At 41.6% G+C, this 15,709-nt stretch overlaps 1 protein-coding gene across 1 annotated transcript in view; it reads left to right on the top strand.

The window, feature by feature from the left end:
* The window catches only part of HPSE2 (heparanase 2 (inactive)), a 702,164-nt gene that overhangs the window by 551,786 nt on the left and 134,669 nt on the right, over positions 1–15,709 (top strand). Inside the window, exon 9 of the mRNA XM_040254194.1 lies at positions 465–579. Coding sequence (XP_040110128.1) covers positions 465–579 — 115 coding nt within the window. The remainder of the gene's footprint in view (positions 1–464; positions 580–15,709) is intronic.

The raw sequence follows: 15,709 nt of genomic DNA, 5'->3' as shown, positions 1-15,709 counted from the left end.
TTATCAGTAGGTATTTGTTAGTTTTATCAGAATAAAATATAATTGTCAATGTGGAAAAGATTTGAAAATATTTTAATAATATTCATTCATAATGTAAAAATTAGCAGTGGTCTTTAGTATTAGAAAGGTCACTAGTTTGGAGTTCCATATTATCTCAGATTTGGGGAATCATAACTATGCATGATTTGTCCCTAGTATGTAAATAGTGATTCTCAAAATCCTAGAATCTAATTTTATCCAGATCAGTTTCAACTTAGACTATTGAGCACCTATAGTGTTCCAGAAACTGTAATGGTTGTTTGGGGCACAAAGCTAAAACATTCTTGATGAGCTCATACCATCTAGGGAAAGATAGAGAACTAAGTAATTGTCATTAAGTGGGCCAGCAGAGGATATGAATAAGAGTTTTTAAATGTATTGATTTTAAATGTATTGACATGGTGTTTTTCCCCCTTGCTTTTCAGATGGTTGAACACTTTAGGAATGCTGGCCAATCAGGGCATTGATGTTGTGATTCGGCACTCATTTTTTGACCATGGATACAATCACCTTGTGGACCAGAATTTTAACCCATTACCAGTAAGTGTAAGATCAAGATTTCCAACTCCTTTTCCTTGTCCTTCAGTTCTTTTGATCGTGCTCTGATCCCCACTGGGAGAATTTTTCTCCTTCTGTTACTCATTCATTTCACAAATTGGACAGAAGTATTTTTGACCCATTTTACAGACTTTTTAGCTTTACCTCCCAGACATACCCCAATATATACTCACATGTGTGTACATGTGGGTTTATGTATATACACATTTATGCATTTATATATATTTATATTTACCACTATTATTTTAACAAACCTTGTGCAGTTGAGATCCCAAATCTACTTGTGGCCAGTTTGAACTCTGCTTCAGAGTAAATTTTTCCAGATTGTTTTCTTTTAATGCTAATAGGAGACATTAGTTAACGTCAGATGCAACATGTTGAAAGCAGATGGGAGAGTGTTGTCCAAGATCAGATATAGTAGAAACCCATCCCTTGGAGAGTGGCTTACACTGGATGTTGATCCCTGTGTGATGAGGGGATTTGCCCAGGGTGTCACCTACTCTAGGAGAGCAGAGGAAAGGGGAGGCTAAAGAAGAATGGTAAGAGCAGAGAGCTGGGTATGTCCAGTGACTTTATTGACTCATCAAAGAAATCCCACTTAGCCCAGAAAAGCTGTGCTTATCAAAAATATTATGTGAGTTATCCTGCTTACAGACATCTTGGTCATGATAAAAGGTGAGTCCTCTCATTAGCCCATATAACGTCAGAGCTGGGATTTCCCTTGGAGATGACCCAGCTCCACCTCATGTAACAGAGGGACTGGTGGCCTGGGTGGGGGAGGGGTGTATAGTGCCAGCCCTAGCGCCTGCGCCTGTGTCCTGGCCCAGTATTCTTCCTACAGAATTACTGCTGCCCTGGGGTCCACAGTAAACAAACCCAGCTGGGACCCAGTGAGCGTTCCTGCCCTTTGCTCCCCTCTGCCCATTTCCACCTTCTGCGTTCATCTCACCACCCTCACCCCAGCCCTTAACCAGGAAGCCTCCAAGCCCAGAACAAAGAACAGCTTGGCACCCAACAGCACCATTTCCGTGTCTCAAAAGAATCCCTCTAGTTAATGTACTAAGCAATTATTATATCTCTGATTGTACACGACTCCAATTAAGTCACAAATGCTAAAGCTGACTGGCACAGTTGCTTTTATGCACAAGGCCAGGATACCTCTCTCTTTCATCGAGTGGGGGACTGGGGTATGGGGGGATGGAGAGGAAGTTTTCAGTTTGGAACCATAGGGGGTTCTGTTTGTTCATCGTTTGTTTTGAGCTCATAAACTTGTGGTGATAAAACAAAATAATGATTAGAAAAGCATCTATGAAATGTAAGCACTGAACAAATATAATGTCACACGAATGTAAATATTTATTGACCATCAGGCACTGGGGAGGAGACTAGTAGTAGATAACTGAATAAATAGTAAGAGGGGGTCAGTGAGGGCTTCTTTAGAGTGTGTGCAAGGAAGTCTTCTCTGAGAAGGTGACACTTAAGCCAAGAGTCCACCGACAAGAAGGAGCCAGACATGCAGATTTTTGCAGCAGGGCTTTCAGGCAGGGGAAGGGGCTAGCACAAGGATTCCAAGGCAGGAACAGAGGTGGCATGTTTGAGCAAATATAAGAGTGCTAGAGTGCTGGGGGCCTGGCAAGGAACAGGGGGACTGGTTGGACATGGGGCCAGCTTGGGTAAGATCACACAGGGCTTTGAAAGCTAAAGGGAGTTTGACTTTTATTTTAAGTAATATAAAAAGCCACTGGAGGGTTTTCTGCAGGGAAGTAACATGATCTAATTTATATTCTTAAAAGATCGCCCTGGTATAATTAATGCATCAAATGTTAGCTATATGTTTAAAAATGTGGATGTTTGCATGAGTGCTAAGTTGCTTCAGTCATGTCCAACTCTTTGTGACCCTATGGACCACAGCCCACCAGGCTCCTCTGTCCATGGGAATGGGTTGCTATGCCCTCCTCCAGAAGATCTTCCTGACCCAGGAATCAAACCTGTGTCTCCTGCATCTCCTGAAATGCAGGCAGATTCTTTACCACTGAGCCACCAGGGAAGCCCAAAATGTGGATAATACTTAAAAACTTATATAGCACTTTCATATACAGCGGGCTTCCCTGAGAGCTCAGTTGGTAAAGAATCCACCTGCATTGCAGGAGACCCCAGTTCGATCCCTGGGTCAGGAAGATCTGCTAGAGAAGGAATAGGCTACCCACTCCAGTATTCTTGGGCTTCCCTTGTGGCTCAGCTGGTAAAGAATCTGCCTACAATGTGGGAGACCTGGGTTGGATCCCTGGGTTGGAAAGATCCCCTGGAGAAAGGAAAGGCTACCCACTCCAGTATTCTGGCCTGGAGAATTCCGTGGTCTGTATTCCATGGGGTTGCAAAGAGTCTGAAACGACTGAGTGACTTTCACTTTCACTTCACTTTCATATACAGCACATCAGTAATACTCCAAACATTCTTTCTTTCCCTCTGTTCATCTTTTTTCCTGTCTTTCCTTCCTTCCTTTATTCCTTCCTTCATACATTCAAATCTCATTCACTCCCCTTGATCACGTACTATATGCTGAACACCATTTCTGACAATGAGCCACGATGATGAACCAAAAAGACAAGGTCCTTGAATTCCTGGAGCTTATAGTCTTGTGAAGCATACTAAGAAGTGGAAAGTATACAAACACATAAATAAGATAACTGCTCTTGGACATAATTGCTCTAAAGTGAGCCAAGTGACGTAAGTGTGCCTTTATTTTGCTGAAGAGACACTAGGGTTCTTTGAAGTTGTTTAGTGACTTATCCAAGGTCAGACAAGTAGTAAGAGCTGGAACTCAGAATTTTTCAGTTCAAAATGTTATTTACTTTTCAGCATGCCACACTATTTCTAGCAGTACTCTCCTTGGTGTCTGTGATGTGGTCTGAGCCACTGTTTGTCTCAGAATTGGGTTTAGAGTTGGGAACAGGCATCTGGAGAGAAGAAAACCTATGGTCTTTGGGTGACTAGACAGTCTTGAGTTCCAGAGCTGGACAAACCTGGATTGCATATCAAATCTCTCTGTACCTTTGCATGGCCAGCTGTAGGTTAAAGATGCAAAATCTCATGATTTTGTTCTCCCCAAATGAGAGATAATGCAGGTGACTTTCTTTAAAAGCTTACCATGAGACACCTTGATTGATAGGTAGTAACGGCACAGAGGTTCTTTGGAAGCTAAAACAAGTCCTGTTGATTTAGCACAAAGGCTCAAGTGATCTGAGCAGCTGTATTTCTGGAAACACCAAGCTCTAATAAAGAAATTGTACGTAAAAACACTTTAAAAGGTAGCAGGCTTTCTTTTTATCTTTCTTTGGGCTAATAAATTCTGCACCTTATAAGCAGAGAACTTGGCAGCTGGGAGAATGTGTCCTAAGTCTCCTGGAAAGAATTTACTAGGCTAGACCAGGGCACCAGTCTGACAGACCTTGCCAGCCGGCCCCTGGGATGTGTAATGGAGACACCTAGAAATCATACTGGTTGCCACTTCAGAGATTTGTACAGTTGAGGTCCAAACACTGCTGATAAAAACTTTGGATTTTACATTGTGATTAAATCTTCAAGAGTGTTAAGAGTTTGTGTGTGTTAGTTGCTCAATTGTGTCCAACTCTTTGTGACCCCACGAACTATAGCCTGCCAGGCTTCTCTGTCCATGGAATTCTCCAGGCAAGAACACTGGAGTGGATTGCTATTCCCATCTCCAGAGTTAAGAGTTTAGGGCATTAGTAAGTTGTTTTTTGGTTGCCTCCCAGAAAAATCAGTATTTTCTATTCCAGTTCCTTCAAATTCAGCATTTCAGGAAAAGATCTTATTAGCAAATACTACTTTTTCCTGTTGTTGTTGTTATAGGGTCTTAGCCTAATGGCTTCCCAACTCATATACCGTATTACTACTCCACTAACCCAGTCAGCTGAGTATGTAGGATTCCAATCCAGTGGCAAAACCATTCCAATCTAAGGGAAGAGAGAATATTGATGGTAGCTCTTTAAAAAAAAAAAACAAAACTTATTTTGAGAAAAGATCATTTTCCACTACAGCCCATGTTCTTTCTGGCTGTTCCTCTAGAGAAGTGCCAACTCTCCTCCTGTTATGAGATTTTCCTTCTCCTGGGAAGAGGAGAACATTTAGTCCAGCAGTGCTTCATCACTCGACTCCCACCTCTTTCCCCTGACCCCCTTGCTGTTGGGAAAGAGGGAACGTGTGAGTCTCCACAGCCTGTCGACTAGTCATGGGCTCCCTTGGGAATAAGGGATGTTTGTGCAGAAGAGACCTGCACATTCAGTGGACATAGTCCAGACCCCACCAGCCGTGGGCATTTCTCCTAAGCGAGGGTTTTGGAATTTAGCTTGCTGTTTTTTTTAAGAGCTTGATTTACAGAGCTTTCAGGGAAAGGAATGGTGAATTACTAGTCAACATCTTCTTAACTCTCCCACTGACCTAGCAGATATAATTCAATTCAAGAAAGCATTGACACTTGAGATGTGTCTGGCTCTAGGCTAGGTATTCTGGGGACATGCAGATAAATAAGATTCAGTTCCTTCATCTGTAGAACTAACAATCTGGTGTGTGTTTGTACTTGAGGGATTATAATTTAGTCCTTTACTTAGAATGAAATAGAAAGCAAGTTCCCATCGGACAGCCTTTTCTATACTGAGTATAGTGGTAGGGATATTTACATTTACTGACATTCTTTTTTGCTGACTATCCCTTATGAACAACAATAAACATTCACTTCAGCCCAGTACACACTTATTGAACCCTCGCTGTGTATGTTGTTCTAGAATACAGTCAGTAGTCATGGATTAGTTTATAACTCGCTAGTCTATGGTGGGATTGGACCTATAGCTGTGGTTCCCACAGCAACATGGCTATTGGAAAGAACCTCTGCATCTTAATGTTATCTGCATAGCTCCATTAGGGATGAGAACCTTGCTGCTCTATCCTTGTTTCCCTTTGAAACATTAAGACACTGTTCTTTATGCACTACACAACCATGATGTGGACACAGGATCAGCTTAAACCTGTCCCTTCCCTGAGGAAGACCATCCAGTTACAGACCCGTGTCCCGCTGATGCTGGACGTTGCACAACACTGCCTAATGAGGAGGCCTCAGGGGAAGCAGCAGGAAGGAGCCTGGTCCTCTGACAAGACCCACAGATTCTAGTCCTAGCTCTGCCATCCATTAGATGTGTATCTCTGGATTTTAGTTTTCTTCATCACTCAAACTGTAATAACAATGTCTCCTCTATACACATAGAAAATTACTGCAAGGGACTACATCTGCATGTCAAGGTGGTTTTATTCGGGCCGTGGGGTTACAGATAGTTTACATTTTCTTCTTTGTGGATTTCTATGAAAATTCCTGCAATCAGCATTATTGCTTTCATAACCTGAGCAAAATAAAGGCTATTTTAAAAAGAAAAAATAGAGCAAAAGAATTAGGTGCTTTATTACACTTGTGCTGTATGCTTGATACAGTGCTAGACACAGGAGAGTATCCCTGCCCTCAAGGAGCTTACAGTGGACAGGAGATCGGTCAGCAGGGACAGTGGCTGAAGTGCTTTAGCAGGACAGGAGAAGGATAGAAGCCTGCCTGGATAAAGGGCAGGCATGGGGCATCAAGGAAGGCTTCCTGGAGGAGACAATGCCTGAGCTGGATCTTGAAGGAGAGGAGCAAGTTAGCCCTAGGAAGAGAAGTTTGGGATCTGGGGAGAATCTTCCAGAGGCAATAATATGTACAAAGGGTCAGAGGCATTAATTTTCCAGAGAGTCATGGTCAATGGTTTATGAAAAATTACTTAGGAAAGCTTTTCCCATCGGTGTCCATTGGCCACACAGGGTGTGTAAAAATTAAGGAATTTTAAAGTTACAAATCTGGAGGTGGTGGGGCAAAGGTGTTAAAAAAAAAACCTTGCCGAACCAGCCTGTGACCTATTTCTTGGCGTAGCTTCGTTTCTCTTTCTTTTCTTTCCCGTGGGAGCCATCAGGAAGATGAAAGAAGCAGAGTACCTGTTTAGGGGTAGCTGTGATGTGAAACCCAATCCTCTCATCAGAGGCCCTGACAAAGACTTCTCCATGTGCAACCTCCCCTTTGTGGGAACCTGTGGCTGCTGAGAGAAGGGCACCCTCAGCTGCAGGATCAATCACTGGGACTTGGGCCGGTTCCATCTCAGTGGCTGCAGTGCCTGGGCTGCATGCCCAGTGGGCATGACTTGCTTCTTTCCTCTTCTGTGCCTCTGAACTCTGGCCTCTCAGACCAGAGCCTGCGCCTGCACCCTGTGACCCGGCACACAGCTCTCTTTTGCCCCCGATACTTTAAGGAGAAGCCCGTCTCATTTTTAACTACCAGTCCTCATCCGTGGGTTATTTATTAATCCAAATGGTATGAATGGGATGTCAGCAACCCATGTCAGCAGTTGAACAGCTCACCCTGGTAGAAGCTGCCCTAGGAAGAAGAAGGAGCTCTGCAACCTGGAATCAAAAGATGCAGGCTCCAGGGCGTCACCAGGGTGTTTCAGTTGCTTGAGTTTGCATTTCCTGCTTTGTAAGATGGGGCTAATGTGCTAAAGTCACAAAGTGGGAATATCTGAATGTAGTGCTTAAAAATATTGATTTTGGAAACAGACTGACCTGAGTTTCAGACCCAGATCTACCATTTACTACTGTGTCCCTGGGTGGATTACTTAGCCTCAACAATCATCCATTTCCCTTCATAAAAGGGAGACAATAAATAATAGTATCTATCTCAGGGCACTGTTGGAAAGGGTTGAATGAACCAATGCATAAGTATCTTTCACCACCTAGAAAGTACTCAACAAATGTCAGCTGCTATTAATATTTTATAAAGTAATTTTGTAAAATGTAAAATTCTGTAAGTTGGTAATAATCATTAATAACTTGCATATAACTGTGACAAGATAATATACAGTTGAATATTCATACAAATATCTGAAAATCAATCAAGTAACAATAGCCAAAGTATGAAAAGTAGGGTTTTTTTGGTAAAAATTAAGTGATGAGAAAATTAGAACAGAAGAGGAAAGCTCTGATTCCTGTACTTGAAAGGAATTGATTGCAAATGGTTAAAGACAAACTAAAAATTACATTTTATTTTCCTCCAGAGAAGATGCTGCCAACCTTTCCCAATGAAGGCAATTAAGGCAGTAGCCTCACTGCAACACTAGCTCTAACACCTTCATTTGGTATTTATAAATGGCCCAATAAGCCCTGGAAACCGTGATATGTCACATCAAAGTGCTAATGACAGCACATTATGTGAAGCACTGAGAAGCAACAATTGAAAATCTCACTCTGCCATCAACCATTTATATTGTTCCCAGATTGCAATACTGAGGGATTATAGATACAGCAAGTTGTGCCGCAAGCTAAATAAATGAGGGAGAGGGAGAAGAAGCAATTACAGCCCCACTGTGTTTGAGCTTAGCAACAGAGCGCACCACCCCCAAAGCAGCCTTCAGAAGACGGAGGAGCATGACCAGCACTGGAAATGAGAAAAGCTGCACCTCATCCAGCTTCATCAGTTCACCTGAAATGCTGGAATGTTACCTAAAAATAATCTGACTAGAAAGCAAGGAAGGGAGAGAGGGAAGAAGAAAAACAAAGATAGGAGAGGAAAAGAGGAATGTCTTCTGGTAGGTTGTAAATGTCTTTTGCCAGTGGCACAACATGACAAACTTGAGGCTTTTTCATGATATTTGCAGACATCAAGGGCACAGTGGTGTCTGGTTATGACATTAGGAATAGGAATCTGATAGAAGTCAGTCACCATGAGAGCCAAACATAATACATTGTTTTTTCTAACTCAGTTAAGGGGATTCTATTTTTGTTTGTTCAAATAAAATCTGAAATGTTTAAAAATAGGAATAGGATATTGGTTTTAATTCTTATTTGAATACACTACTCTATGTATGTATGTGTGTGTTAGTCGCTCAGTCATTTCCGACTCTTCACAGCCCCACAAACTATAACCCACCAGGCTCCTCTGGCCTTGGGATTCTCCAGGCAAGAATACCGGAGTGGGTAGCCATTTCCTTCTCCAGGGGATCTTCCCAACCCAGAGTTCAAAGCCAGGTCTCCCACATTGCAGGCAGATTTTTCACCTTCTGAGCCACCAGGGAAGCCAAAATCTTATCAGTCATTAGGTATCTTACTCACTAACTTTCAGCTATTACCAATCTGTTCATTTCATCTCTGATCTGGTTTTAAGCACTGAAAAGACTGAATAGAACATATCATTTTGACTGACTCTGAACTTGACTTGAGCAGACCTATCTTCTACTCCAAATTCACTGCCTTTATCTTAATCTCAAAATCTTGGCCGCTTTTCTTCATTAGAATAGTGATTCTTAAGCCTATGCTCGTGATAGTAACCTGTGTGCATGCACGAGTGCGTGCTCAGTCATGTTGGACGCTCTGCAACCCCATGGACTATGGTCCGCCAGGCTCCTTTGTCCATCGGGTTTTCCAGGCAAGAATACTGGAGTGGGTTGCCATTTCCTCCACTAGGGGATCTTTCTGATCCAGGAATCAAACCCGCATCCCCGGTCTCCTGCATTGACAGGCGGATTCTTTACCACCGTGCCACGTGGGAAGCCCTTTATAGGGCTTAAAAAAAAATACCCCAGAGATTCTGATTCAGTTGGTCTATAGAGGAGGGCAGATATTTGTATTAAGCTCCCCCCGCTTCTAATATGCAGTGAGAATTGAGAACCACTGAATTGGAGTGTGCCATTTACCCTGATTATATTAGAAATTATCCTTTCCTTTTTTTGTACTCTTGTGTACCCAACTTGCACTTCAACAATCAAAACAAGAAAAATATTTTTTATCATTTTATTGATTTATTTGACTGTACAGGGTCTTCCTTGCTGTGCAGGCTTTTCTCTGGTTGCAACGAGCAGGGGTACTCTCTAGTTGCAGTGCCCGGGCTTCTCATTGCAGTGGCTTCTCTTACTGGAGAGCACAGGCTCTAGAGTGTTGGAGCTTCGGTAGTTGCAGTTCCTGGGCTCTAGAGCACAGGCTCAGTAGTTGTGGCACACAGGCTTAGTTGCCCGTGGCATTAGGGATCTTCCCGGATCAGGGATCGAACCCATGTTTTCTGCATTGGCGGGTGGATTCTCTACCAGTGAGCCACGAGGGATGCCTAAAATATTAGCAGAATTTTTAATTCACTTACCAAGTATTTATTGAATGTCTATTATGTGTCAGACAGTTTTCTAGTTTCTGAGGAGATAGAGGTAAAGGAGAAAAGACAAGCTCCCTGCCCTCATTGGAGATTACAGTCTAACAGGGGAGACTAAAAATAAACAAGTAAACTAACACTAAAATAATTAATACAATGTTCAGAATGGTGTGTAGGAAGCAGACCGGCTGTGAAGTTGAAGAATAATGAGGAGAGGATACGTCTTAAGAAAGTGTGACCGAGGAAGTGTGTGCTGAGGAAGCAGCTGTTGGAGAAGCCGGTAGAAGAGCAGTGTTCTCGCAGAGGAAGCAGCATCTGCAAAGGCTGAGGAAGGGAGAGGCTCCATCACACCATGGCCAGGCAGCCAGCACACTGCTGGGCACAATTTATCTCAAGCTCCCCACACCTGATTCCCAGCCCTGCCTGTATCATCACCACTTGGCAAACCGCTTTGCTTCCTGTCTCTTCCTGTGCATAGTGGTATCCCATTGCCTGCCGCTATGTCTAGGGTCCTCGACCTAGCCTGTTGCCTACTCCATTTCCCTGTCACCAACCTGGCCATTTTCATGTGCACCCTCTGCCACCTCTCAGCAGGATCTGAAATAAGAATGGCAGAATAACAATACTTGTGGAAGCTGGTGGTGAACATTTGGGAGTTTGTCATACAATTCCGCTTTTGTGTGTGTGTTTAAAAATTTCGATGATATTTTCAATGTCTTCATGCTAGGGTGTTGTGAAAAACAATAAAGTAAAGCTCTGGGACATAAAAAATATTCAGACTCTCTCTCCATGTTTACAGTCTCTTCAGGATGACAAAACATAGAGCCTTTGAGAGAAAGCTAATAGATGATGCATTAAGGTCTGTCTTGCTCGCTCAGTATCTCCAGAGCCAGACCTCCACGTGGGAAATATTACTGTTGGCTGGAAAGAAAGCTCTAGAGGGGAGAATCAGGGAAGGCTTGTACAACAAGATGTCATTAGTGGACATTTGTAAGATTAGTATCCAACAGATACATGTTTCAAGCAAAGCTTCTTGCCCATAGGGCACCGTCTGCTGAGACAGTGAGAAGGAAGGAGTGCCTTCGAATGGCTGGAAGACCAGGTGTTCCAGATCTGATCTCAGGTTCTGCCACCAGCTCATTCACCCCAGGGTGCTGGGCACTCTAGATTCACTGCAAATGTGGCTGTTGAACTCGACCATTTGAGGTCCCCTTCAGCTCTGATGTTTTCTGATTCATTGTCAAGATTTCTATACCAGGATCTTCAGAAGTACCTCCCAGCTGAACTGATACTAATAAAACCTTTTAAAATAAAGCTAAACCACACTGTTTTACTTTGAAATCATACAAGGAGTGAGTCCTCTTTTTCTAAGGCTCTTGTAACCCCATTATCACTTTTGTTATTAGAATTGTTTGCTGCTGCTGCTGCTAAGTCACTTCAGTCGTGTCTGACTCTGTGTGACCCCATAGATGGCAGCCCACCAGGCTCCCCCATCCCTGGGATTCTCCAGGCAAGAACACTGGAGTGTGTTGCCATTTCCTTCTCCAATGCAGGAAAGGGAAAAGTGAAAGCGAAGTCGCTCAGTCGTGCCCAACCCTTAGCAACCCCATGGGCTGCAGCCTTCCAGGCGCCTCCGTCCATGGGATTTTCCAGGCAAGAGTACTGGAGTGGGGTGCCATTGCCTTCTCCAGAATTGTTTGGATACATCTAATTTCCTCTCTTTGACTGAAAGCGCCTTGAAAACATAAGCCATCTCTTATATCTTTAAATCTCCCACAGTGCCCTTGCTCATAGTCAGTTCTTACTGAATTCTAAAGATTTTAAGTGACTGGGGAATCTGGGGGCTTCAGTGCACTGCTCAGTAATGGAAATATGGAAGCAAGCATTTGTGGTCAGGTGTTACATGCACACTCTGTACAGGGAGACAGTCAGCTTGGTCCTTAAGAGTTTGGGCTCTGGAGCCAGATCTGGATGTTAATCCAATTCCACTGTCTACTTGCTATGTCCCATTGGGAAGATTCCTTCATCTTCCATCATCTGTATAATGAGGATACCAATGGTTCATACATCTCAGGGTTCTTGTGAATGCATAAGATAGTACCTTACACAGTAAGTGTGTAAAAATGTGACCATCATTACCTATTCTAAATATATGAAAACTATTTCTTGGACATAAATTATAGAAATATTTTCTTAGGTCAGTCTCCTAAGGCAAAAGAAATAAAAATAAGCAAATGGGACTTAATAAAACTATTTCTTTCACTGTTGAGTTGTAAGGGTTCTAATAATACAGATCTCTTATTGTATATGTGATTTGCAAATATGTTCTCCAATTCTGTGTGTTAGCTTTTCGTTCTCCTGACAGTGTCTTTTAAGCACAGAAGTTTCTAATTCTGATAAAATCCAACTCATTTGTTTTTCTTTTCTCATTTGTGCTTTTGGTGTCTGATCAAATTTTCATTCTGTGTTTTATTCTAAGAGTTTTATACTTAGCTCTTACATATAGATCTCTGATCCATTTTGAGTTAATTTTTTTATTTGATGTGAGATAGTGATTCAGTTTCATTCTTTTGCACATGGTTTTTCTCATTGAATTGTCTTGGGACCCTTGTTGAAAATTAGTTGACCATAAATGTAAGGGCTTTTTTTTTTTTCCTGTACTTTCAATTCTGTTCAGTTAATCTAAATGTCTCTTTATGCCAGTACCTCACTATCTTGATTACTGCAGCTTTGTAGTAAATTTTGAAATTGAGAAGTCAGAATTCCATAAAGAAAACGTTTTTCAGTTTCAAAATTGTCTTAGCAACTACTTTCAGTTTTGAGCATTGTGTCAGCTGCTCACAGCTCAACCAAGTGAACTTGAGTGGTTCACCCAAAGCCCCATATTGGGTGTCAAGGTCATCATTACCGACATCACCTATTTTGGCTTTAGGAAATCCTTGGCTCAGTAACCTCAGCCACATTGTCTTTAGGTTGGAGTCACAGGGTTCACTGTCCCCATTGTCATGATAATATCCCTTTCCTCACCTTCCTGGGGAGAGTGAATGAATGAACAATAGTCAAACTATAGTTTTGGTGGCTTATCTCAATTCTACCTCTCACTGCTCAGCTTCTAAATATGAATTTAACTTTTGTTTATTAACAGGCAGGACACTAAGGGACCCTTACTTCCCAACCTCACCCACTATTTGGGTGAGAGCATTCACCACCAGACCCTAGGAAAACTTCTTATATCCCTGAACCTAGTCTGCAAAGCCTTTGTCCCTCCTCTTACATAAAATCATGCCACTGTCTACATCCTTATCACTGTAGCTGTCAAGAACTGTGAAGGGCCTGAGATTTTTACCTACTTGAAACCTAGTATGTCCACTTTTGCTGCTTCACAAATGTAGGCAGAAAACACAAGACTCCCAGGTCAGCAGCAAGAGATTATATTCTCATACACAGCAAACATCATGAACATTAGTATATTTGCATTGCTTCTCCTGGCCACTAGGCCCCACAGGGGCAATGCAATGGGCCCAAATGTATGTTCCCCATGCAGTGGGTTTGAGTTGCAGCTGAGGAATTCAGGACCAAGGACCAAGCACTTTTTGAACAAGCAGAAAATATTGTAGCAAGCAGTACATAAGCCAGTCTTCCTCCACACCAAGCACTGTGATCACGTTGACCCATTTTGTTGCTTGTGTAAGTAACTGCATAAACTGCTCTTTATTTGAATACAGATAAGCCTTATAGACTAGCACACTCACCAAGATCATGCAGGAAGAGTCAGAACTGGTGGCCACCAGTTGGTGGCCTCTCCCAACAGTCCACCCCTTGGCCCTGTATATTTTTGGATAAACTCCAAATTTATATCCAAGTGTGACACTCTGAGAGTCACTCTGGTTAATCTGACTGACAGAAGTCTGGGACCAGATTTGTTCAATTTATCTCATATAATATGATGGTTAATTTTATGTGTTAAGTTGGTTTAGTCAAACATTATTCTAGATATTTCAGTGAAGGTATTTTTAGATGAGGTTAACATTTAAATCAGTAAACTTTAAATAAAGCAGATTATCCTCCATAAGGTGGGTGGGCCATATCCAATCAGTTGAAGGCCTTAATAAAAATAAAACTGACTTCTCCTGAGCAAGAATGAATTCTGCCAGCAGACTGCCTTCAGACTAACCACAGCAAGACTCTTCCCTAGGTCTTCAGTCTGCTGGCCTATCCAACAGATTTTAGACTTGCCAGCTCCCATAGTCATGAGTCAATTACTTAAAATCAATCTTTCATATAGATAGATAGATAGACACAGAGAGAAAGATACACACATAACATCATAATGGTGATTGGTTCTGTTTCTCTAGAGAACTATTACACATATAGCATTTAACTAGTTACTATCAGAGGGACCTTTGTATCAGTAAAATACTGACAGTATTGTATTACAATTCACTCATTCATCTTTTTTCCTTTTCCTCTCCCAGAAGAGGGAGAAACATTTGTGTTGAAAGAGATTGTGAAATTTTGGGTACAGAGACTTTATTTTAGTAATCTCTCTGTTCCTCAAACATAGTACACACTCAATAGAGGCTTGTTGAATGAGAGGGACTGGGTGTGTCAGTATACAATTGGCATTCTTCTATTGCCTACAGTTGCCTTCCTAAACATCTCCATCCAGCAAAAATGCCTAGCTATCTTTCAAACTTCATATCACAGATAAAGTTTCACAAAGCTTTTCTTGAATTCTTCTAAGTGACTGTATTCTCTCTTGCTTCTAAATTTCATTAACATTTTATCTGTACTTCCTTTATGCATTTTGTAGGTATTATATTGTCTACAAATATTCATAGTCATTTGAAATCTTGTCCTATTTCCCTCCCAGAATATAAATTACTTGAGAGAAGTATACTGATATACTGATACTTACATCTCCTCTAGCACCTAGTATACAATCGGTACCTAATAAACAGTCAAAAATTGTCTGCCGATTTAGGCTGTCTCAAACCAGAATAGGGAATCACTGTTGCAAATATGCTCCTCATCCACATCTGGTGTTAAAGGTGTTTCTGATTATTAGTTAGCAGTTCAGTTTCCCTTTCGGAAACATGGCCCTTTCGCTAATGATTACTTTAACTACCACACATCTCTGTAATGACTGGTTGCTTTTAAAATGAGCCACTAACTAGATGTTTATAAAGATCATACATGTGAAAGACCTGTGAAGAAAATACTCAAAAGGTTCAGAGACTCAATAGCACGGGTGTTGAATTTTTCTAGAAATCCTAGTTCATGTGTCTCGCTATCATCTTCATCTTCTAATCTACCATGAAATGAGAATCTGCTGTATGCCAAGAACTAGGTCATTTCATACCATGTTTTTTAATCTTTAAAACAACTGGAATTTTCTTTGTTACTTTTTAATTTTAGATTTATTTTTATCAAAGTAATATTGGTTTATAACATTTTATGTTTCATGTGTACCCCATTATATTTCTACTTCTGTACGCCATGCAGTGTGCTTGCCACCAGAGAACTAGAAGTACCGTCTTTCGTCTGCTATTGAGAAAACAGAGACCTAAGGACTTTAGGTAATTTACCAGAGGTCACTCAAAGCTGACCTGATCTTCATTGTATCTTCCCATATTGGAGACATAGTCATGTCACCTTCTTCAAAAACCTTTGTTAGATTCCCATTGCCCTCCACCCTCAAGGATTCTTGTGATCTGGACTTGCCCTCAGTTTCTAGTCCTATTTTTGAACCAGTTACTCCCAGATTAATATCCCCAATATGAATGCCTCACTCTGGTTCTCCAGTAGCACCTTAATTATGTTGTGTCTGGTTCTTCAATACTGTCTATCATAGTTGTAAATATAAGTCAGTCTCTCCTTTTAAACAAT

This window comes from Oryx dammah, unplaced genomic scaffold, assembly GCF_014754425.2.
Source record: "Oryx dammah isolate SB20612 unplaced genomic scaffold, SCBI_Odam_1.1 HiC_scaffold_14, whole genome shotgun sequence".
NCBI classification, from domain to species: domain Eukaryota; kingdom Metazoa; phylum Chordata; class Mammalia; order Artiodactyla; family Bovidae; genus Oryx; species Oryx dammah.
The sequence above is the reverse complement of the archived record's forward strand: the minus strand, read 5'-3'. Positions and strand labels throughout refer to the sequence as shown.